This window comes from Sinocyclocheilus anshuiensis, unplaced genomic scaffold (assembly GCF_001515605.1).
Source record: "Sinocyclocheilus anshuiensis isolate Anshui unplaced genomic scaffold, SAMN03320099.WGS_v1.1 scaffold152, whole genome shotgun sequence".
NCBI lineage: Eukaryota > Metazoa > Chordata > Actinopteri > Cypriniformes > Cyprinidae > Sinocyclocheilus > Sinocyclocheilus anshuiensis.
In genome coordinates this window covers 1,421,262-1,443,083 of record NW_015555781.1, presented here as the reverse complement: position 1 = coordinate 1,443,083, position 21,822 = coordinate 1,421,262, and the positions used below count along the sequence as shown (strand labels likewise).

Genomic DNA, 21,822 nt, shown 5'->3' with positions numbered 1-21,822 from the left:
AGTATCGCATTAGAGTGGGCGGGATTATTCACATGTCGTTAGTTGCGCCGCCTATACTGCCGCGACTCCTGAAAAACGTTTTCATTCAGCGTCGCCCCATCAAGCTCTTGCTGGATCTTCTCCTCGGCTATCAACGAGAGGAACGTCTGTACTTCCTCAACAGACCACGAAACAGCCACTTTTTGGTTGTTAAAAAGAGGTGTGCTCGTTCAAAACAGTTGCATTCGATCCTTCACTGGCTGTGCTGATTTAAATCTAGCGGTTCTGTTGTGTGTCATGTTGCAAGTTCAGTGACACAGGTAGTGACGATTCTCTCCGGCCAATCCGTGATCAGCAGAGTTTACATGTCACGTTTTGGTAACGGTACGGTTCACTTGGAACCTCAACCGAGGTGGTACTAAAAAAAGTACCAGGTACTGTACCCAGTGGAAAACCCCCCAAAAGTGAACCGTACCGAACCGTACCATGCAGTGGAAAAGCGTCATTAGTGGCGCTGGTGCCACTGCTCTCAAATGTTAGTCTGGAGCCCTGTTGCAGTAGAAAACTATTTTAAAGTGTAAGCATAAATGTAAAAGCCTTGCTAAGCATAAGAGAATTATTTTAAAAATATTAAAACCCAAGCTTTTGAATGGAAATGTACAAGTAAGCAGTGTATTTCCATGCAGTGTTTTTAAACTCACTGTAATGTGTTTGTGGTTATTGATGCAGGGACTGCACGATCAAGCTCTAGAGGACTCTGAAAAAGCTCTTCAACTCAATGAAAGCAACTACAGAGCACTTTACCGGAAAGCTCGATGTCTAAAAGAAATGGGAAGACATCAAGAGGCTTATGAGGTGGTTGCCAAATGCTCCATGGCAGTGCCTCAGGTCAGAGCACTTTACTCTTAGCTTTTAATCAAGCCTTTTTACATTCCTTGGTTCTTCATGTTTCATTTGCCTTGCAGGATACTCATGTTATTGAAATGACCCAGGAGCTTGCCAAAATGTTGGGATTGAAAATCCGTAAGGCTTATGTCAGAAGCAAGGTAAATAAAATAGATAATTGGTGAAAAAGTATTTAGTTAGAATAATTGGTTATAAATGTGCCAGGGAAAATAAAGCTCATAATCTGTAATTATTTGTCCCTGACCTGTCTTTTTTGTTTGTTTGTTTGTTTTTGTTTTTTCCTGAAATCAGCCTGCCTTAAATGTTTTGCCTGGTTCAAGTCTATCAGGAGCGGGTAATGATAAGGTAAGATGCTGGATATGTGTGTGTGTTTAAAATGAATTTCAGCAACCCTACTGAGCTGCTTTATTTTTTAACAGCATTCTCAGAGCTCTGCCTCCGTAGAGGATATTGAAATGGGTAAGTCAAGTGTATACTACCATGAGTAATGTGTACTACTGTTCAAAAGTGTAGGCATCAGTAAATAAAAAAAAAAATTAAGGAAGTTAAAGGTGCACTAAGCGAATTTTGCCAAATTATGTTGATATTTGAAAGCACCAAAACAAACATGCCCATACCCAACAGAACCTCACCCCTATTTTGATAACTCCGCCCCACACGTACGTACACAATCCTGGCAGTGACGATGGCAGAATCTGTTATGCCTGCCGGCCGCAGCATGTTCAAGCAAAAGCCAACACAGGTTAGTTGTGTGAAACAAAGCAAAATCAACACAACTCACCGATCAAGAAGAAACAAAGGAACCTCGCCGTCCGATTCCCTTCCGCTCCTTGAGTTCTCTCCACCGCTGGAAAGCTGCTCTGCTCCAAAACTTAACGCGGGTCCTACCTCTTGCCTGATCGTAACCCTTCTTTTTAATGTTTTGTTCCTCCAAAATTTTCCTGTTTTTTTTTTTTTCTTTTCTTTTTCTTCTGCCATCTCTCGGTATCTATAGTCGATCTGCTAATATCCAACCTGAGCGCTCTTCTCCCTATCATTACTAGACACGCCCCTTACTGCTGATTGGCTGCGAGTGTGTTTTGGGACTCGGACCGAAACTGTGCTCAAAAGTGTTTTTTCAAATATTGATTAGTGCACCTTTAATACTTTTATTCAGCAAAGATGCTTTAAATTGATCAAAAGTGACAGTAAAGACATTTGTTACAAAAGATTTCCATTTAAAATAAACTTGTTTTCTCTTTAATTGATCAAAAATCCAGAAAATAAAATTGGGATATTATCATATATTTAAAAATATTAAGTAGCACAACTCTTTTCATTATTGATAACAAGAATTGTTTCCTGAGCACCAAATCAGTATATTAGAATGATTTCTGAAGATCATGTGACACTGAAGACTGGAATAATGATGCTGAAAATTCAGCTTTGCAACCACAGAAATAAATGACATTTTAAAATATTAAAATTGAAAATTGTTATTTTATATTGTAGTAATATTTCACAAATTTGCCATTTTTACTGTATTTTTGATCAAATAAATACAGCCTTGGTAAGCATAAGAGACTTCTTTCAACGCTTCTGAACGCTAATGTATTAGGGGTTGGTCTGATAAATGATGCCATCATCTGTTGCCGATGGCTGACAGACATCACGATGTTGAGCCGGCATTGTGATTCCCCGCAACCCCACCTGCAAAAAAACAGCTTAATCACACTATATCGCGCAGTGCAATGCATTCTTTCAGTTTCCACACAGTTACTTCAAATAGTTATTTTTTTCTGATTCCGTAATAATAACAATGACGTTGTTTCCGATCACACAATACAAATTACATTCAAAACGAGTAAGGATTTTATTGTGCAAAAATGCCAAACGAACTATAGGCTAAATGTTTTACACAAACTAAAAACAAAATTCGAAATTATTTAAATTGGATTAAATAGGCTAGAACATGCGGGTCAGATCGTGGGTGTTGGATAATAAATATATTACAATAAAATTAAAATAGCCTAATAATAATTCAGTTTTTAATCCTCTGACGTCTGCTCCGCATCACTTCTTAGGCCTGGGTAAACCTCACTTTCCATGTTTTGTTCCGTCTCGCGCTCAGCCACGTCCACACAGCTTTTAAAGTAAACTCAACCCCAGATGAGCTTGACACACGTGCAGTATCACCTACTTGACTCACTCTCTCAACATTCACCTCGTGCCTGCTCTGTTGTACGCGGACCGTCCGCACGGTCACAAAAATTGGGCTGCACGCAGATGATGTGCGTTGACATCAGCGGATATTTCTGAATCCTCCCTCCCCAACGTCATCGTCCATCGCGATGTTTCACTGTAGACATTGTAGACAAATTTGATAGACATCGCCCAACAATACAATGTATATAATACATCTTTGAATAAGTCAGCTCATTAATGCCTCCTTGTCTCAATAGAAGTGGGCCAGTATATGCAGGGTATGGGCGGCACGGTACCAGTCAGCATGCCATTGTGTTCTACAGTAAATGAGATGGAAGAAGTAGAGGCTAAGCTTCTTGTCGGTGTCATCTCACCACCGGTCGTCCCGGTTGAGACCAATAATCCAGAGCCTGTTCCCATGCCCATACATATGCCTCTGGTTAATGGAACCAGGCCTAATGACTCTTACGCAGTACTAGACACCCACTTGGACTATGATACAGATATTATCGGTGATGATCTGGATGAGCTGTTGGACAGAGCAAGTCCTCCCGAGTCTTCTTTGGTAAGCTTGAGGAGGACCGCATTTCTGCTTGTGTTTTGAGTGCATACAAGAGATCATGTTAATATTTGTCTTTTTCTTTTCACCCAGGATATTCCCACAGTGGAGGGACCTATTCCTTTACCGACCAGTATTGCCGTCAGTAATTCGATACAGAGTTCTTTGCTCATGCCTTCCCACCTGAGCCATCCGTTTTTGAGTATGGCTCCACAATGCACAGTCAATTTGCCCGTACTGTATCACAAGCCAATTTCATCGTATTCTCTTGGTCTGGACACATTTTCATCACCTCTGGATTCATTGGATAGTTTGGCAATTTCAGAGTCTCCAACAGGTGCATTGCTCATCATGGCTTGTCTCATCTTAATCCCAAAATATACTTTGGTTTTTGTGCATATGCTAGGGCAGTGGTTCTCAAACCTCTCCATGAAGTACCCCCAGCACTGCACATTTTGTATGTCTCCCTATATCTGACACACCCACTTCAGATCTTACAGTCTCCACTAATGAGCTGATGAGTTGAATCGGGTGTGATAGATGAGGGAGACATACAAAATGTGCAGGGCTGGGGGTACTCCAGGACAGGTTTGAGAACCACTGTGCTAGGGGATGCATACAGTGCGCGTAATGCAATATTCAATATGCTCATATACTTATGCTCTTATGCTCATATTCAACCGCTTAGTACATGTGCAGCCAAATGCGTTGCACTAATTTTGTCCACAAGGTGCCTGCTGCTTCGAAATAGAAAAAAGAAACTGAGAGGGCAGAACAACAACAAACTACTGGAGACGCAACAACAATAGATGCCCATGTTGAAATCTAGTATAAAATAGTACAAAGACATTTTAATGGCTTATAACTTCTAGAGAGAAAAAGTGCAGTGCACTGGACACAAATTAAACTTTTTAGTTTATATGTGTCGTGCTCCTCTCCACATGTTCTCAAATGGCGTACATGTTAAAAAAGCTGTATACATACTCTACAAGTGGATGTATCAATACAGAAGTATACTTTGGACTTTAGCTGTCTCAAGATACTTGCAACCAGGGTCCAAAATTAGCCATTTGCCTCACCTAAAAATGCTGAGTGAATTAAGATAATGTACCAGCCATAAATATATGTTACCCAGCAGTGTGAAATTATTGAACACGTTTCCTGGAATATTAGTGATGAATTGCATGGGTCATTGTGTCATTAATTTAATTAACTTTAATAATGTATTATATTGTAGATCCTATGTTGTGCTGTGTAGTGCTTTTTAAATGTAATAATCAAATTTGGCTCTTGACAAATGTTAGTTTTGTACCCTGCTGCTACTGTATGTTTTTTTTTTTTTCTTTTTTTTCTTTGCTCATTTCTGATTTCCCTTTTGTTTTTTTAATTCCTTAAGGACCAGATAAACCATTTAGCCAGCATCATTTTATGCCGGTAAGAGTTAATTTACATCAATACGATAAACATTTTCCTGAACATTCAGCTGTGCTGTTTGGTTAATCTCAGTTATTTGCTTTTTCAGCTGAGTAATAGCGACATGTCAGTGCCAAACATTCCACCCATCAGCATGGGTTTCAGCACATCCGATGGGACATTTGTGCAGGATTATCCACCGCAACAAGACCTTGCCAAGAACCCACTTGCTGATACCCATGAATTTAAACAGGCCTGTTCCTCTTGCTACATTAAAACTGGTAAGCGGCAGTCATGCAGGAATGTTGCTAGGCAGCTCTTCCAGTGTATGACGTTTAACGATGCAAACATTTTTTGCATAAGGTTCTTTATCACCTGATTGTATTTACAGGACCTGGAGTGCTGGATTACGCTTACCATCCAGAGGACCACAAATGCAAAAAAGATTTGCTTTTGGGAAGAACCAAACATTCTGAACTTCCAACATGGAAGTTTATTCGCCCAAGGCCCACTAAAAACCAGTACATGGGGCCTTATTATATTTGCAAAGGTAATTGCAGTGATCTCCTTTGAGGCTTTATTATACGGTGTCACAGATTTACTAAAATACTCAAAAATTCTGCTTTATAGATGTAGCGATGGGACAAGAATGTCGGTATTTTGGCCATTGTACCTTTGCTTATTGCCAAGAGGAAATTGACGTGTGGACGCTAGAACGCAAAGGCTTCATCTGCAGGGAAAATCTGTGTGATCCTTATGGGTCTAAACCTAAGATCAATTTGACCGTGCCCAAAATCTTACAGGAGCACCATGGGATATTTATGTTCCTCTGTGAGGTAAAGTGTGCCATTGTTTGAATGGCTTGCTTATTGTAGCTGGAATTAAAGGGATAGTTCACCCAAAAATGAAAATTTGATGTTTATCTGCTTACCTCCAGGGCATCCAAGATGTAGGTGACTTTGTTTCTTCAGTAGAACACATATGATGATTTTTTACTTTAACCGTTGCAGTCTATCAGTCGTATAATGCATGGCAATGGTAACAAAATCTATGAGAGTAAAAAAAACATGCACAGACAAATCCAAATTAAACCCTGCGGCTCGTGACGACACATTGATGTCCTAAGACACGAAACGATCGGTTTGTGCCAGAAACCGAACAGTATTTATATCATTTTTACCTCTAATACACCACTATGTCCAGTCTTTGGGCGCGCGCACGGCATCCGGTGTAAAATCATCATATGTGTTCTACTGAAGAAACAAAGTCACCTACATCTTGGATGCCCAGGGGGTAAGCAGATAAACATCAAATTTTCATTTTGGGGTGAGCTATCCCTTTAATAACTAATCCATGATACACCTGAAGGTCAGCTGACCAAAATAAATCATGTTTATGAGTTAGCCCTTTTTCCTGTTGTAGATTTGTTTTTTAGCAGCTGACTGTGTCTTTAACACCTTTCATTTCATCATTGAACTTGAATGACCGGTTTTCAAAGAAAGGATTTTTAATTTCACTGTTTGTTTTTCTTCGTTGCTGAGTTTAAAGAAGCTGTATAAATACCTATCATGTGTGACTTGGTCTGTAGGTGTGCTTTGATCACAAACCCCGAATAATCAGCAAAACCAGTAAGGACAACCCCGGTCTATGCTTTCACCCAGTGACAAAGCATGCGTTTGAGGAAAAGAAGTAAGCATCTCTTCTTGTGAAGACATGTCCAGACACTAAATGTGCAGATTCATGCTTTGCAGTGAATGTCGTTGGTCTGAATTAATGATTACATCTGGCCAGATCAGGGCTGGGCGATATATTCAGTGTCTTTTTGTTGTGTCAGTAGGTCAGCTTCACACCCACACATTGTCATGACTTGTATGAGAGTCTTATGACAGGCTGATTTCCACAAGCTATTTCAGTAAATATAGGTGCATCTCAATAAATTAGAATGTCGTGGAAAAGTTCATTTATTTCAGTAATTTATTTATAAACGAGTAATGAAACTCGTGTATTAAATAAATTCAGTGCACACAGACTGAAGTAGTTTAAGTCTTTGGTTCTTTTAATTGTGATGATTTTGGCTCACATTTAACAAAAACCCACCAATTCACTATCTCAACAAATTAGAATATGGTGACATGCCAATCAGCTAATCAACTCAAAACACCTGCAAAGGTTTCCTGAGCCTTCAAAATGGTCTCTCAGTTTGGTTCACTAGGCTACACAATCATGGGGAAGACTGCTGATCTGACAGTTGTCCAGAAGACAATCATTGTCACCCTTCACAAGGAGGGTAAGCCACAAACATTCATTGCCAAAGAAGCTGGCTGTTCACAGAGTGCTGTATCCAAGCATGTTAACAGAAAGTTGAGTGGAAGGTTGAGTTCAGCTCATGAAAAATGGGGGCAAAAACAAAAGTGTTGCGTTTATAATTTTGTTCAGTGTAATATTCTATTAAAAAGATCAGTTATTAATAAAAATAAGTATACTATTAAAATAATAAATATTGGTTTATTATAATGTACTATTATGTAATAAAATAGTAATATGCTATTAAGGATAAAAATACTAAAGTCAAACAGTTTTTTCTTTATAATCAAAGTTAAAATAAAATGATATATTATTGTTACATTTTATTAAGCATTTAAAAATTTGATTATTTTTAAGTATGTGATAGTTTCTCACCCATTAAAGCCATTTCAGAGCAAATACACTACAACATATGAAGAGTTCATTTGCAAAAACGGATAACTGTTTATTAATTTTCATAAATCATATATTTTTGTTTTTATTGTGGAATAATTATTTATATTATTCCCCGTAATATCAATCAAACTGTAGTTGGGTTGTTTTGATTAAGTAATAATAACATCAGCTTTGACGAAACTCTTAACTAGCGTGTCTTTTCGAAGTGACTAGCAGCCTTGTCACCTGACCTGAATTTAGCAGTCATTATTTTTATTGGGTCAAATATTTTTGCATAAAGCCTTCCAGAGAGCCATGTAGTGGTGACATTTGCAATTTTTTCTATATTGCCTGGCCCTAGGTAAGACCTTTTTTTTCTTAGTAATGTGGAATTAACACTAACACTTTTTATTTCTCAGGTGCCTTGTACACAATTTAAGGGACAAAACAGTCAGGTACTCCAAAATCCGTCCATACATCCCTCATTGCCAGATGGATCTGTGTAGGCATGAGGTGCGGTACGGCTGCCAGCGAGAGGATTTCTGCTTTTATGCCCACAGCCTCATCGAGCTCAAAGTATGGATGATGCAGAGTGAACGAGGTGAGCTACCGCTCGGGACTCGTGAATTATCCGACATGAAGGCTGACAGGAAACGCTTAACTGTTGTGTTGGTTTGTTTCAGGTATCACACATGAAGGTATTGTCCAGGAGTCACAGAAATATTGGAATATGGATGCTGCTGTTCATGCCCAGGTAGAATTTATACATGCATACTGATAGATAGTGTATACCTGTGAGAGATGTCTTATGATATTATTATGCCAATCCCATAGGAGCTTCCACCGACCCTGCGCAGATTTGGTCCAGCTAACCTGAAGATGCAGTTTGTATGTGCTCAATGTTGGAGGAACGGCCAAGTCAGCGAGCCAGACAAAAACAAGAAGTATTGCAGTGCAAAGGCCCGGCATCCGTGAGTCCAGCTCATGTGTATCCAAAAATGAAAATTCTGTCATCATTTACTCTAATTTTGTATCAAACCCACACAACCTTCTTTCGTGGAACACTAAAGGATAAGTGATTATGAAAGTGAATAGAAGAATGTGAATCCACTTTCATTTTATAGGTAAAAATGGCCAGTACATTCTTCAAAAATGTCCCTTTGTGTCATGGTAGAAATAGTCATACCATTTGAATAAATTAAGACAGAATTTTTGGGTGAACATCCTTTAACAAAACTGCAATTTTAAGTTTAGTATTCTAATAATATCTCATAATTTGTCACTTTCTGTTGACCAGTTGGTCTAAAGAGAGACGGGTGGTTCTGGTTAGTTCTGTTGAACGGAAAAAGTGGACTACAGTTCGACCTCTCCCAACCAAAAAGCCTATTCCTGCTCAGTTTGACGTAAGTTTAATATTTTTATTTCATGCTAAAAAACTGGCCTTTTTTTTTCATTATAAGACGAAATTGTTGGTTCGTAAATATCGCCACTGTCTCTTCAATAATTGTTATTCCTGGATGTTTGCAGATTTGTTTGCATGTGGCAGCTGGCAAAAAGTGTCAGTATATTGGAAACTGCACCTTTGCTCACAGCACAGAGGAGAGAGATCTATGGACCTTCATGAAAGATAACAATAGTAAGTTCACTTTGCATTTGAGTGCATGTTTTGCATGTGCATCAGTTTTCAGATGATGACAATCAATACAATGAGCAGGATTATAATGTACTATGTTTGTTTGTTTAAAGTAATGTTTAATCAAGATAATCTAACTTGCTCTTCCTCCTAAACATCTTTCCTGTTCTGTTGACATCAGTCAATATTAAACAACAGCCCCAGTGGCTGTGAGCTTATACATACACTACTGTTCAAGCTTGTGGTCAGTAAGATTTTATAGTGTCTTTAGTCTTTAATGGTCACCAAGGCTGCATTTTTTTTAATCATAAATACAGTAAAAACTGTAATGTTGTGAAACATTATTAAAATGTTATTTTCTATTTTAATTTTCATTTTATTTGAAACTTAAAGGGTTAGTTCACCCAAAAATGAAAATTTTCATTTTTGGGTGAACTAACCCTTTAATTCCTGTGATGCAAAGCTGAATTTTCACATGATTCTTCAGAAATCATTCTAATATGCTGATTTACTACTCAAGAAACATTTCTTATTATCACTCTTGAAAACAGTTGTGCTGCTTAATATGTTTGTGGAAAATGTTTGTGGAGACAAAAATGTGTAAATGTCTTTACTGTGAATTTTGGTCACCTTTTTATACAGCGCTTTATACAGTACACATTTTTCATCCATCTCAGTTTACGTTTTGTTCTCATTGAAAAAACTATGAATGTCCACTGACCCCTACTTTTTTTTTTGAAGTGTAGATATTGGCCTGGTTTCACAGTAAGGGCTTAGACTAAGCCAGGTTTAGGCCATAGTTCAATTAGGACATTTAATTATCTTTTATAAACGTTCCTTAGAAAAAACATTACTGGTGTGCATCTTGAGACAAACCAGCTCAGACATGCATTTTAGTCTGGGACTAGGCTTAAGCCTTAAGTTCTCAAATACTTGAATAGATTGACTCGTATAATCACCCATGGCCAGTAGTTCAAAAGTAATTAGATTTAGATTTCGGCTGTCAGATGGGTTCAGATCTTGGGGAAAAAAAGGATTCTGAAAATGCATTAGATCACAAAATCCAATCTTGGTTTTGATCAGGATCAAATAATCAGTTTGTGTTCAAAACTTTATTGTAACATTGGGATACCTTTGATCCAAAAAACATCAGGATTATACTGATCCTAATTGGTGGATTTCAGGAACAAAAGTGTACTAAAACTTTTAAACCGGTTCAAAAATACAACATTTGTAATATATACACACCCATACACATATATATATATATATATATATATATATATATGTGTATGTGTATATGTGTATGTGTATATGTATATGTATGCATACATAAGACTGTTAGACATTAGGAGGCTACCTCTTAAGCCTTTCAGTAGCCTACAGTAAATTAAAAAGAGATTTTGGTGCCATAAAATAATCAGATGTCAATAGCAAACAGAAATATTATATTTAATGTAAAATGTTTTTATTTGTTTTTTTTTATGAAATTTTTTTTTTCCATCTCATACAGTGGGTACGGAAAGTATTCAGACCCCCATATTTCAGTTTTTCTTTTTTAATAAATCTGCAAAAATGCCAACAATTCTGTGTTTTTCTGTCAATATGGGGTGCTGTGTGTACATTGAGGAAAAAAAATTAACTTAAATGATTTTAGCAAATGGCTGCAATATAACAAAGAGTGAAAAATTTAAGGGGGTCTGAATACTTTCCGTACCCACTGTATATTTTTTCCATCACCGTGTCCCTTTTGGGGCTCCATAGAGCACTAGTAATCCAGATTTTGTCATCTGAAAAACTGTGTATCTGGATTATTGTGATCCAATTTTGCTTTGGAAAAACTAGCAAAGAAGATTGATTACCTGATCATGGATCGCAAAACATGGGATTTCCAAATATAGATCATTCTGATCGATTCTGAACTTTTTGAACAACTGGCCCTCAGTGCTTACAGATACTGATGTAGTGACTGATTTATCATGCATCCCTTTCGTTTATGTTTGTGTGTATGTAGTTGCAGACATGGAGCAGCTGTATGAAATGTGGCTGCAGTCTCAGAAGCCGGGCTGGAGCGAGGAGAGCAGCAGCGCTACCCGAGAGAATGGCAAACAGATTCATATGCCCACGGACTATGCTGAGGAAGTGGTATGGAAACTTGAACAGCATCCATATTTCCACACATCATTATCACGCTCGTCTTACTCTGACTCAACCTTGGTCTATCTTGGAGTGTGCTGTACATGTAGTGAAGGAAATTGCAACACGCTGACCGTCGAGAACGGCACATACACTCAGCGCTCTTTTATTTAGGTGGTTTGTGTGTGGCACATTAATGATTTATATAAATTTTTATTAATACATTTAAAAACATTTGCTACATTATAGTACATGATTTATGAAGTTTTCATCTATATTTGAATGTTCATGGATAAGCGTTTATATGATCATTTTTTAATGACTAATAGAATTCATTATAAAAAAAAATGTATAAATATACACTGTCAGAAATTTGCGATCAGCAAGATTTTATGAAATTTTTTATTTGGCAATTGCATATTATTTCCTTTACGGTCACTTTTGATTAATTAATGTTACAAAAGATTTGTTTCAAATACATTGTTCTTTTGAACTTTCTGTTTATCAAATAATCCTGGAAGAAAAATGCATTATTGTTTCCGCAAAAATATTAAGCAGCACAATTGTTCTCACCATTGATAATACTATGATAATAAATGTTTCTTGAGCAGCAAATCAGCACATTAGAATGATTTCTGAAGATCATGTGACACTGAAGACTGGAGTAATGATGCTGAAAATTCAGCTTGACATCACTTTAATAAATTACATACATAACATCTATTCAAATAGAAAACTTGTTTTAAAGAACTTCTTTCAAAAACATTAAAGAATTTCATAGACCCCATACTTTATAAGGGTTGTATTAGAGTTTCTCTCAAGTCTTCAATCTTTCAGTTTCACTGAACATATTTCATCTCAAAATCTTTATCTGTGAAGGTGTAGAATATATCATCGATGTGTGTATATTTAAGAATTCTGTAGTAACTTATTTTTTTTAACTTAACTTTTTATATTTTTACACATTTTCTTTTCTGAAAGTGACTGAACACCACAATTCATTCTCACACAGATCTTTTTTTCATGAATACATTCCTCATAACGTCTAAATGCTGTTTCATCAGGCTGGCAACCATTGCTGGTTGTGTGGAAAGAACTGCAACAGTGATAAGCAGTGGCAGCAGCATATCACCTCCGAGAAGCACAAAGAACGAGTGTTCAACTCTGAAGACGATCAGAACTGCTGGCAGTATCGCTTCCCCACAGGAACCTTCAGAGTTTGCGAACGGTCAGTCTAATGCTAATGTGTGACGCTACTCATATCTCATTAACAGTTAACAGCTGTCGCTAACGGATTGGTTTCGATTCGCTCCAGGTTCCTCAAGGGCACCTGCACGGAGGAGGAGCTTTGTAAGCTGGCACATGGAGATGAGGAGCTGAAGGAATGGAAGGACAGAAGAGAATTCCTTTTGATGAAACTTGCCAAAGCCAGAAAAGATCACTTGATAGCACCAAATGATAACGACTTTGGCAAATATAGTTTTCTGCTTAAAGATATTAAGTAATGTTTTAATTCATCTGAATCTGTTAATGCAGGGTGTTCTGGAACGATGATGTCTTGAGTTCAGTATTGAATCAGGTGAGTGTGGCGTGGCTCTCTGGAGGAGGAGGACATCCTCCTTCTGGGTTTTCACGGAAAGCACAGAGCTGGCCTTGTGTTCAGAGTAATCACGGCTTTGTTGCTTTTATCACCGGTTAAAAATAAATGCACCATCGCCTTTTATGTTTCTTTTATTAAATAGCAAACAGTGGATCACTTTTCAGGAATTGGCTTTTGCTCTTGAAACCCAAAGCAGAAGTGCAGTATACGTATGGCAAGAAATAGCACATCTGAGATTCCTGTGTCATTCCCACCCTTTTCTTTTTTCTTTTTTCTTAACTGCGATTTGTTTTGGAATGTTGGGTCCTGAATCTCTGTTGTTCTACATCCACACCGAATTACTATGTTGTGTGGTTGCTGTGTTAATGCCTGTTGGTGTTATATATGGACCTACGTAAACACAAAGTCGTTGTCTTTTCAGTTTCCATAGTTCCTGAAAGCAAAGCTGTAGGGAATTACTACCATAACAGTGTGTGTATTAATGAAAATTGAAAAGAGGAATTGGCATACTGTTGGCGAATTATATGTCAAGACGTGTAGAATAGGCGATGACCTGCCAGCTGCATCTCTGTATCTTAATGCATGCTTTATGGGTTGGATCTGCTGTGCATTCCCTGTAATGATTATTTTATTTTATTTGAATTTAAACGCTTATTTGATCTAATGAAACTGGTGTGAAGGATCATGTGATGCTGAAGACTGGAGTAATGATGCTGAATTTTCAGCCTTGCATCACAGGAATAAATAAACTTTAGACCAAAGCCAAAAACGACCCTTATTTTTACGCAGAAAACACGCAGTTGTAAATGTGAACTGGTGGATTGACAAGAAGATAATGAATTATAAAACTCTAAAGATATAGCCTACTCTAAGATATATTTATGTTACTAAATGAATATAATTGTTTAAATTAATATAAAAATAAAATAATATACCATATAAAAATGTTTACTTTTGACTCTGCCCCCCATAAAAAAAACTGTCCATAAATGCTTATCACTTATGCATAATATTTCAAGAGTTAACAGAAGAGTTCTTACATTAGGATAGAAAAGTTGCAAATGCACATGAAACTCACAAGCAGGCATTTCCCTAGTAACAGAGGTTTTATTGTTCAGTACAGTCAAACACTGGACAGACACACTGGCTGGAGTGGCATAAGCAATATACTAAGTGCTTTACTGATAAAAAGTTGCTTTTTCTCAAATATGCAGATTAAATTAACATGCATGTACTGTCCTTGTTTTTTTTCTTTATATCGAACATCACAATACACAAACAAATCTGTCGACTTCAAATGTATGACGGAACCCTAAAAATCTGATATTAGTGAAATCACTTCAGCTGCATTTTCAGGCTTCATCTATATGCCTGACTGTTGATTTTGCTTCTATAGACAACATTTGCATGAATATTGTATAAAAATAAATCATTTCTCTCGCTTTCATCTTACATGTACAAACAGCAAACACTGCGATATCACGAAAAAACACTGTGAAGGAAAAGGTTAAAAACTCAAGACAATGACATTTCAGTATCCAGTTGCACATTAAGCCATCTATAAAAATAATATTTACACTTTCAAATGACTTCTCATAATTTAGAAATGTGCTCAACCACGAAAAACAAAAGCCTCTGTGGTCACAATAGTATTCAACAAGAATAAAAAGACCTCAGTCATTGGCTTTCGTTCTTATAGTGGTTCCCTAGCAGGTTTAAACCAGAACCAGCAAACGCTGTTTACAAAATCACTTGTATGTCACACATTGAAGATAAAAAGTGCTAATGAAACTATGATTCTAAACATGACTAAATATAATGTAAGAGCTTTCAAAAGCCTGTTTAGATAATTTGGCAAGTTATGGTATCCTGAAGATCTTATTTGTAATGAAAAACGTTTCTTTTTGTATTGCAATTCAAAACTTAAAAATAAAGGTTCAAAAAGAGCGATGCCACAGAACAAGCCTTTTTTTGTTTCCCAAAAACATTTCAGTGAACAATTCTTAAAATAACCTTTTTTTCTACTATGAAGAACCTTTAGTGGAATGGAAAGATGCCATGGATGTTAAATGTTCTTCATGGAACCACAGATGCCAATAAAGAACCTTTATTTTTAAAAGTAAATGGAATGAACTGGATAAAAAGCCCCAAAACCATCTAACATTTTGATATGGATGTGAAATCAGTCCATTAAAATTTGTGTTGAATTTCTTAACCCCAGAGCCAGCTCTGGATGAAAAATAAAGTAAAAACTCCAAAGAAACAGAATCAGTCTTGATTTAGCTTCAGAACTCAGTTACGGCTTTACAAACAGCATTGCACAAAACTCTTGACAGTTGTCGATTTCACATTATAACAGGGCTCTACCACCACAAAATGAGCGAAAAAAAAATCAAGTCAAGGCAACTAGACAACTGCATGCACTAGGTTTGTCTTTGTTCTTCAGCTTGTTTAAAAGGTGGAGTGGTTTCATTTCAGTGTTGAGTGACACTGTAAGGTTTGAAATGCTTTAAGACTGACAGGAGTCTACAAACACGACCCACTACACAGTATGCACTGTGAAGGGAGATGAGAGGACTTAGGTGTGGCTCTCCGTGCCGTTAGGGGTGAGCTTGGTCTTGTGCTCCACCCGCGGGCCTTTGGCCGAATACTGGACCAGTAAGAAGGGCTCCTTAGTTTCACCTTCACCGACAATGCTTTCCTCATCTTCAGACTGACTGATGCGCTGCAGCCGCAAGTAGCACCAACAACCAAGAATTAAAGCCCCTAGTGCGGCAATGGCAATGAGTATTACAATAATTGTGACGACCCCAGTGGTGGGGCTATGGTCCGTGATGGACATCCTGTCAGTCAGGAGAAGTTCAACCACAGGCCTTCAAAAGTCCATGAGAGGCAGTTCTGCAGAGTTCTTGTAGGTTTGGGCTACATCTGAAAGACAAGAATCAGGATGATTCTACAATAAGCACATATTCGGTGTAACTTCCTGAAAATGTTCTCACTGTTTTGACAACTGCTTTATGAAGCTTCAAACCCTTTGCAACGCATGTTTCAAAGCAGACATTCAAAGCACTTAACAAGTCGTGATTTCAGCCATCTAGGTTTCGTTACAGCATAACCCTTTAGAAATTTCTCGAATAACGTCTGCAAACACATGAACCAGTGTCTATATTGCTTTTACCTGCTCTTGGATCAGTTTTATACATTTGTGGACATTTTTAATGACACATTTGTATAATAAAAAGCAAGTGTGATAGTTAGTTTCTTATTGGCCTGATTAACCAAGCTCTCCATAAATCAGACAAAACAAACGCTACAATTTAATAATAATTCATATTATACAGACAATTCATTGTTATTGGTATTGTTAATAGCATTTAACAGATTAGACTTCCAATAAAACATTTACAATTACTTTGTAAAATGTGGTTTTTTTTTTTTGTATGCATTTTTTTTTTTGGCCCAAGTTTTCGTGTGGGGTTTCGAAACAGTGAATCGTTTAGCCAAGTAATTGGTTCAATTGATTGAAAGTTTCGAAAGCTTCGATTCTCCCATCAGCTCTCACTCTTTCTTGAGAAACGTTTCATACAGCTTTACCAGCCATTATTGCTCGTGTCATGGTTCCTTCATGAAGCCACAGGTTATGCAACGCTTTTGAGACGGGCATCTTGGCAAGACTTTCCATCTTGAGAGTGGCACGACGCCTGTCCGCTGGCGCTGACGCGACGCTCGCTGAAAGGCTTTACGACGTTCATGCAACACAGAGCTAACCATCTACGAAAACGGCTGCAGCAAGTATCGTTGCAGCCGGGTTTGTTTTGTTTTTTCCCCCCCAAACAATGCTTTGGAACAGAAAGAGAGTAGCCATTTATATGCGATCTAAACAAGCCCTGAATGGAGACCGTTTTTTGTCTGGACAATTACTGATATAAAATTAAGGGACAAAATCATTTAAAGCTTACCAAAACTAGGCCGCTTTTTTTGTTTATCAAAGAATAACGCTTATGTACTTTTGCGAACCGTTTCGTGTGTTGGCGAGAGTTGACGCTCAGCTGCAGAAACACTCCGTCCGTCTCCAGTGATCCAGCTGTTGTGTTATAACTTATACAGCAACATCTAAAACCAGTCGCTTACATTTCCAGCCCGAGCAGATCAAATAAAAAAATAAATAAACATAGCTTGTCACTGTATAGGAAATGAGATCACGGCTGAAAAGGGCAAATATCCAATCAAATAGCCTAAAAGCAATGGTGTTTTAACCAGTAGAGGCGGCGCTCAGACAGGCGGATGTAGTACATGGTCTTCCTATGCGTGACATTTGTTTTGCATTCACAGACAAATGGAAAGAGATTCACTTATTTATTTATGAATATGAAACATTGTATATTACTATATCTTCGCACCTACGCACATGATTCTGCAGAAGCCATTTTTAATACGTGCACTTTTGTTTTCTAAGTCCCTTGGGTGAAAAAGATAAAAATAGAAAAGGCGAAACACAGTCACGTCCATTATAATAAAAATAATACATTTATATAAATTAATCATTTTTACGTTACTCACAAATACCAAAGGTTTTACCTTTTTACTTGAATGTCTTTCAGAGAAAGGGCGTGTAAATGCACGTTTTATGTTTGATTTGTTATTATTATTTTGTACTACTGATACTTTATATATTCATGCAATTGCAAATAAAGTTTGATTGTGATTAAAGAAAAAACAACAATAACAAATAAATTGCACATATGCTAGTCAAGCCAAAAGTTAAGTATTGATATAAAGGCGTTTAATATAGATTGTTAAACCTAGAAAATAATAAACGCTAAACATAAACAAAGCAGTTGTTAGCTGAACTGAGTTGAATTATCACGAGAGATATGTGACCGGAACTTGAGGGAACTTTCCCATTTCTCAAAAAACCTCTCAATCGCTACTTACTACATCTATTGAGATATAACTTACATATTGACTTTATGTACAGCTCTTATGGTCTAAAGTGTCCTGTTTTGGTCTGATAATCTTATAAGAGAGTTCAGCCCACCCATCTCAGTTGCGGAAATACAGCAAGTGCGTAACAAAACTAAGCAGGAAACGTTTTTGTCGGATCGTTCGTGAGTGTGTTCTTGAATAAACGACACTAACCGTAAGTGTTTCTCATTCCAAGTTATTTTCTGCTTATTTGTTTTGTTCGAGCGTCGCTTTATTGTTTCGAGGTTTTAAGTTACAACTCTAAACACTTATTTCTCGTGTTGAACGTGGTATTTGTAGTTTACATGTATTTTAAAAGCGCGATTGCTTCAGAGAAGTTCGGACCCATCGAGAATTGGGCAAGACTATGAATAACGTTATAATATAATAACCGTATACTTACTAAAAAGCTGTTTGTTGTCGTTTTTAAAGCACCCATCAAGGCGATGGCAAGCGCACCCCCACTAGAGACATCAACATTTGTGGGACACCCGCCTCCTCCATCGTATGAGGAGGCATTGGTAGCAAACCCACAGTACCCACCAATGCCCTATGCTCCAGCTCCAGATATGAAGACATCTGTACCTCCTTATCCAACACAACTGTACAGCCCGATGTATCCACCACCACCCCAACAAGGTCAATCTGCCACCTGTCCTGTTGGTAATAGCCTTACTCTTATTCCACCATGGCTTTTTCCGATCACACATTTTAAAACTCAAGTATTTATAAGAAAAAGGTTGTATACATCACTCAAAAGATACAAATAATGTAGAGATTTATCTAAAGACTAACCTGATTGACTTCCACCCCATCAACTGGTAGTGCTGTTGATTAACCACATAAACCAACTTGGACAAGCTAAAAACAGAAGCTGGTTGAATCTGGTTTTTCCAGTTAAACCCAAGCATATTTGTTTTTTTTCTGCATGTAGTTCAGATCTGCATTTGTCTTGCTGGCTTTATTTTTTATATAAGAAATTATATTTAATACAATTTATTTGAATATATATATATATTATAATTTATATAAATTTGAACAATTATTTCATTTTATTTTATAAAAGGATTTACAATATATATATATATATATATTTATTATTATTATTTAAAAATAATTTTGTTCATAATTTAAACAATTATTCATTATATATTTTATATAATTTTAACTTTTAAATATATTTTAATATAATTCATTTAAATTCAAACAATCAATTTTTCTTTTATATAAATCATATTTAAAATATTTTTAATTTGCCAAATATATCTTACATTACATATTTTAACAAAGAGTTACATTCAATAAAATGTATTCCCTTAGCCTTACAGTTATTTACCATATTAATGTTTTGTTTTTTTGTAAACAAAAAAGTACATTTCCATCGACTAAAATCTACATTCATACACACTGATTCCAGCACATCTTTTTTGTTAAGACCCTGATATTTGAACAGTTAATGTATAAGACATCTATGGCTTTGAATAATAGTAAACATATGTTGCACAGTATTTCTAAGCTTTCTTGTTTTTGTACTTAAGTTTCTGTTCAGACCGTGTATGTTCAGCCTGGTCTGACGTTTGGAAGTGTTCCAGTGCAGGCACATTGCCCAGTATGCACACAGAACGTGATAACTCGCCTGGAGTATACATCAGGAGCACTAGCTTGGCTCTCTTGTGCAGGCCTGGCCATTTTTGGGTTAGATGAAGCATTACATAATATACACTGTTAATAATATACACAAAGACACTCCCCTGATTGTTCTGTTCATGTCTCCCATGTTCTAGATGTATCTATGGCTGCTGCCTGATTCCCTTCTGTGTGGACAGCCTGAAGGATGTGACACACCACTGTCCGAACTGCAGCAGCGTTTTAGGAGTCCACAAGAGAATGTGAAGCCGCTGCAGAACATGTGAATGAGTTGTGTAGCATACCGACTATGTATTTATAATGGGAAAAAGTTGCATTGAATTCATTCTTTAGCCAGAGTTAATTCACTATCTGTGCCACACTGACATGTATTCGTACACACACACACACACACACACACATATATATATATACCTTAACATACTTGTCTTTTCATTGTAAACTGTGATTTAACTTAGTATAAGTTTAATCTTTTTTTTAAATCTCTGTAACATTTATGCATAATTACAGTTCAAAAGTTCTTCTTTCTGTAATCAAATTGATGTAGAAAATTATTATATAAATATATATATGCTTTCGCACTTAAAAGTCCTTTTGTGTATATGCAATGCAATTTCTGTTTGTTCCCTCTGTTTGCTTGGCAAATATTATAAACGATGCACCAGAACAAAAACAATCGCATCAGTCTCATGAAACAAACAAAGATTTAGGGCAAAATCTGCTGGAGATCTTCTACTTCATAGATCCAGTTTTTCCTGTGAATCACAGCATTTTCAGAAAGATCTGCCATCTTCACAGCACGCAGCACCGGCTCTGGACTGTGTGACTGGATGACACCCATAACCATGACATATTTACCTGTGGGTTAAAAAAAAACCACCTCTCTTTGTTGTCTTTGTAAATCTGAGAACTCCAAGCAAATGCAAATTCAAAAGTAAAAAAATAGAAGAATACCTCAATGCTTAAAATATTTACTTTGTGTATTTGTCACTCACGTGACCTAATTAATATTCATGAGTTGCGGTTTTTGTCACATAGAACATGTGAATACAAAAACAAAAAAACTAACCGTATATTTTATTCACTTTTTGTACATTTTTCTCTTCGTCAATAAAGACCCAGTGAAAATATGTGCTTGAACATCAGAAAAAAGTTGTCCTCAGGAAACCTAATTAAATATGATAGGAGCTGCCTTTAAAAAGCTACTAACCGGCACTCAGGCAGGGTTTTCCTTTCGGCACGCTGTTAATGCCGCTGACTACAAAGTTCCCGGTCTCGTCCAGAATGAGCACGGTGTTGTGATCGGACTGCACTTCCAGCACAGTCCCCTGCATCCAGACCACGGACACCTGTAACGAGCGCTGCTCACCGGGGCCCAGTCGTCTGATAACATACTCGGACCTTCCGCCTGCTGTCTGGCACTCTGTCCCTTCACGCAGCTGGCTGGACAACACTTTCACTGGAGGACTGCGAGCTCTATCCGCACTCAGAAAGCTGCTTCCCATCATCTTCAGGGCTGGTTAAAAACGCGCTGTTTTTCAGACGCGTGAAAGAACAAAAGATCCGGACGTGACGATTTGTTTCAAAATAAAGGCACACATTATATTATATTCTACTGTAGAAACAAGTAAAATCAAAATGTGTGAGTTAATGTTGTCGATGTTAATGTTGTAAATAGAGACGATTTTATTTTGTCATTTTAATACACTATAGGCCTATAGAATATTGGTAACAATTTACAACAAGGTTCCATTAGTTAATGTTAGTTAATGTATTAACTAACATGAACAAACAACAAACAATACATTCATTACAGTATTTATTAATCTGTTAATGTTAGTGAACATACAGTTGTTCACTGTTAGTTCATGTTAATTCATAGTGCATTCACTAAACGAGCACACCTTTTGGTTTTAATAATGCATTAGTAAATGTTGGAATTAACATTAACTATCAATAGATTAATAAATGCTGTAGAATTATTGTTCATCATTATGTTATCATCTTTTTCCTTGTCATTGTCTTTATATCCACCACGGGTTCTGAAACCACTATCCTCATACCTTACGTTTTTAACATGTATAAAATCGAATACATTTTCTTGAACAAATCCTTCCTGTC

The 21,822-nt window shown here is 37.0% G+C and overlaps 4 protein-coding genes across 9 annotated transcripts in view; 2 read left to right on the top strand and 2 right to left on the bottom strand.

Annotated features, from left to right (window-relative positions):
• LOC107674666 (zinc finger CCCH domain-containing protein 7A-like) overlaps positions 1-13,754 on the top strand; it is a 20,894-nt gene extending 7,140 nt beyond the window's left edge. Inside the window, exons 5-23 of one of the 2 annotated variants that reach the window (XM_016468714.1) lie at positions 709-867; positions 945-1,025; positions 1,177-1,230; positions 1,305-1,344; positions 3,327-3,634; positions 3,722-3,965; positions 5,031-5,062; positions 5,151-5,322; positions 5,433-5,591; positions 5,672-5,877; positions 6,630-6,730; positions 8,140-8,321; positions 8,404-8,474; positions 8,555-8,691; positions 9,018-9,123; positions 9,248-9,356; positions 11,368-11,498; positions 12,554-12,717; positions 12,805-13,754. In XM_016468714.1, the coding sequence (XP_016324200.1) occupies positions 709-867; positions 945-1,025; positions 1,177-1,230; positions 1,305-1,344; positions 3,327-3,634; positions 3,722-3,965; positions 5,031-5,062; positions 5,151-5,322; positions 5,433-5,591; positions 5,672-5,877; positions 6,630-6,730; positions 8,140-8,321; positions 8,404-8,474; positions 8,555-8,691; positions 9,018-9,123; positions 9,248-9,356; positions 11,368-11,498; positions 12,554-12,717; positions 12,805-12,994 (2,646 nt within the window). In that variant the 3' untranslated portion in view covers positions 12,995-13,754. Of the gene's footprint in view, positions 1-708; positions 868-944; positions 1,026-1,176; positions 1,231-1,304; positions 1,345-3,326; positions 3,635-3,721; positions 3,966-5,024; positions 5,063-5,150; positions 5,323-5,432; positions 5,592-5,671; positions 5,878-6,629; positions 6,731-8,139; positions 8,322-8,403; positions 8,475-8,554; positions 8,692-9,017; positions 9,124-9,247; positions 9,357-11,367; positions 11,499-12,553; positions 12,718-12,804 lie in introns of both variants that reach the window. The other variant, XM_016468713.1, reaches the window with a different exon arrangement.
• A 1,811-nt stretch (positions 13,755-15,565) lies between these two features.
• LOC107674721 (stannin-like) lies at positions 15,566-18,951 on the bottom strand. 5 transcript variants are annotated; one of them, XM_016468811.1, is made up of 2 exons: positions 18,850-18,951; positions 15,566-16,017 (listed from the first exon to the last, which is right to left on the bottom strand). In XM_016468811.1, exon 2 carries the CDS (start codon positions 15,929-15,931, stop codon positions 15,668-15,670), a length of 264 nt encoding a protein of 87 aa, XP_016324297.1. In that variant the 5' UTR covers positions 15,932-16,017; positions 18,850-18,951; the 3' UTR covers positions 15,566-15,667. The 5 variants fall into 5 exon arrangements, with proteins under 5 accessions (XP_016324297.1, XP_016324294.1, XP_016324292.1 ...); XM_016468808.1 differs by lacking the exon at positions 18,850-18,951 and adding an exon at positions 18,458-18,511; XM_016468806.1 differs by lacking the exon at positions 18,850-18,951 and adding an exon at positions 17,049-17,296.
• On the top strand, positions 17,977-20,282 carry LOC107674718 (lipopolysaccharide-induced tumor necrosis factor-alpha factor homolog). The gene is made up of 4 exons (XM_016468804.1): positions 17,977-18,229; positions 18,487-18,717; positions 19,593-19,749; positions 19,839-20,282. The coding sequence occupies exons 2-4, from the start codon at positions 18,501-18,503 to the stop codon at positions 19,945-19,947; spliced, it is 483 nt and encodes a 160-aa protein (XP_016324290.1). The 5' UTR covers positions 17,977-18,229; positions 18,487-18,500; the 3' UTR covers positions 19,948-20,282.
• On the bottom strand, positions 20,006-21,281 carry rmi2 (RecQ mediated genome instability 2). Its single transcript, XM_016468805.1, has 2 exons — positions 20,912-21,281; positions 20,006-20,559 (listed from the first exon to the last, which is right to left on the bottom strand). The coding sequence occupies exons 1-2, from the start codon at positions 21,207-21,209 to the stop codon at positions 20,408-20,410; spliced, it is 450 nt and encodes a 149-aa protein (XP_016324291.1). The 5' UTR covers positions 21,210-21,281; the 3' UTR covers positions 20,006-20,407.
• Between the last annotated feature and the right edge of the window lie 541 nt (positions 21,282-21,822).

Bases quoted from the DNA above. Each gene is read 5' to 3' on its own strand.
- LOC107674721 (XM_016468811.1), bottom strand. From the start codon at position 15,931: ATGTCCATCACGGACCATAGCCCCACCACTGGGGTCGTCACAATTATT.
- LOC107674718 (XM_016468804.1), top strand. From the start codon at position 18,501: ATGGCAAGCGCACCCCCACTAGAGACATCAACATTTGTGGGACACCCG. The intron at 18,718-19,592 runs GTAATAGCCTTA...TTTGTACTTAAG, and splicing joins ATCTGCCACCTGTCCTGTTG to TTTCTGTTCAGACCGTGTAT. The intron at 19,750-19,838 runs GTTAGATGAAGC...CCCATGTTCTAG, and splicing joins GCAGGCCTGGCCATTTTTGG to ATGTATCTATGGCTGCTGCC.
- rmi2 (XM_016468805.1), bottom strand. From the start codon at position 21,209: ATGATGGGAAGCAGCTTTCTGAGTGCGGATAGAGCTCGCAGTCCTCCA. The intron at 20,560-20,911 runs GTTAGTAGCTTT...TTTAACCCACAG, and splicing joins AAAACCCTGCCTGAGTGCCG to GTAAATATGTCATGGTTATG.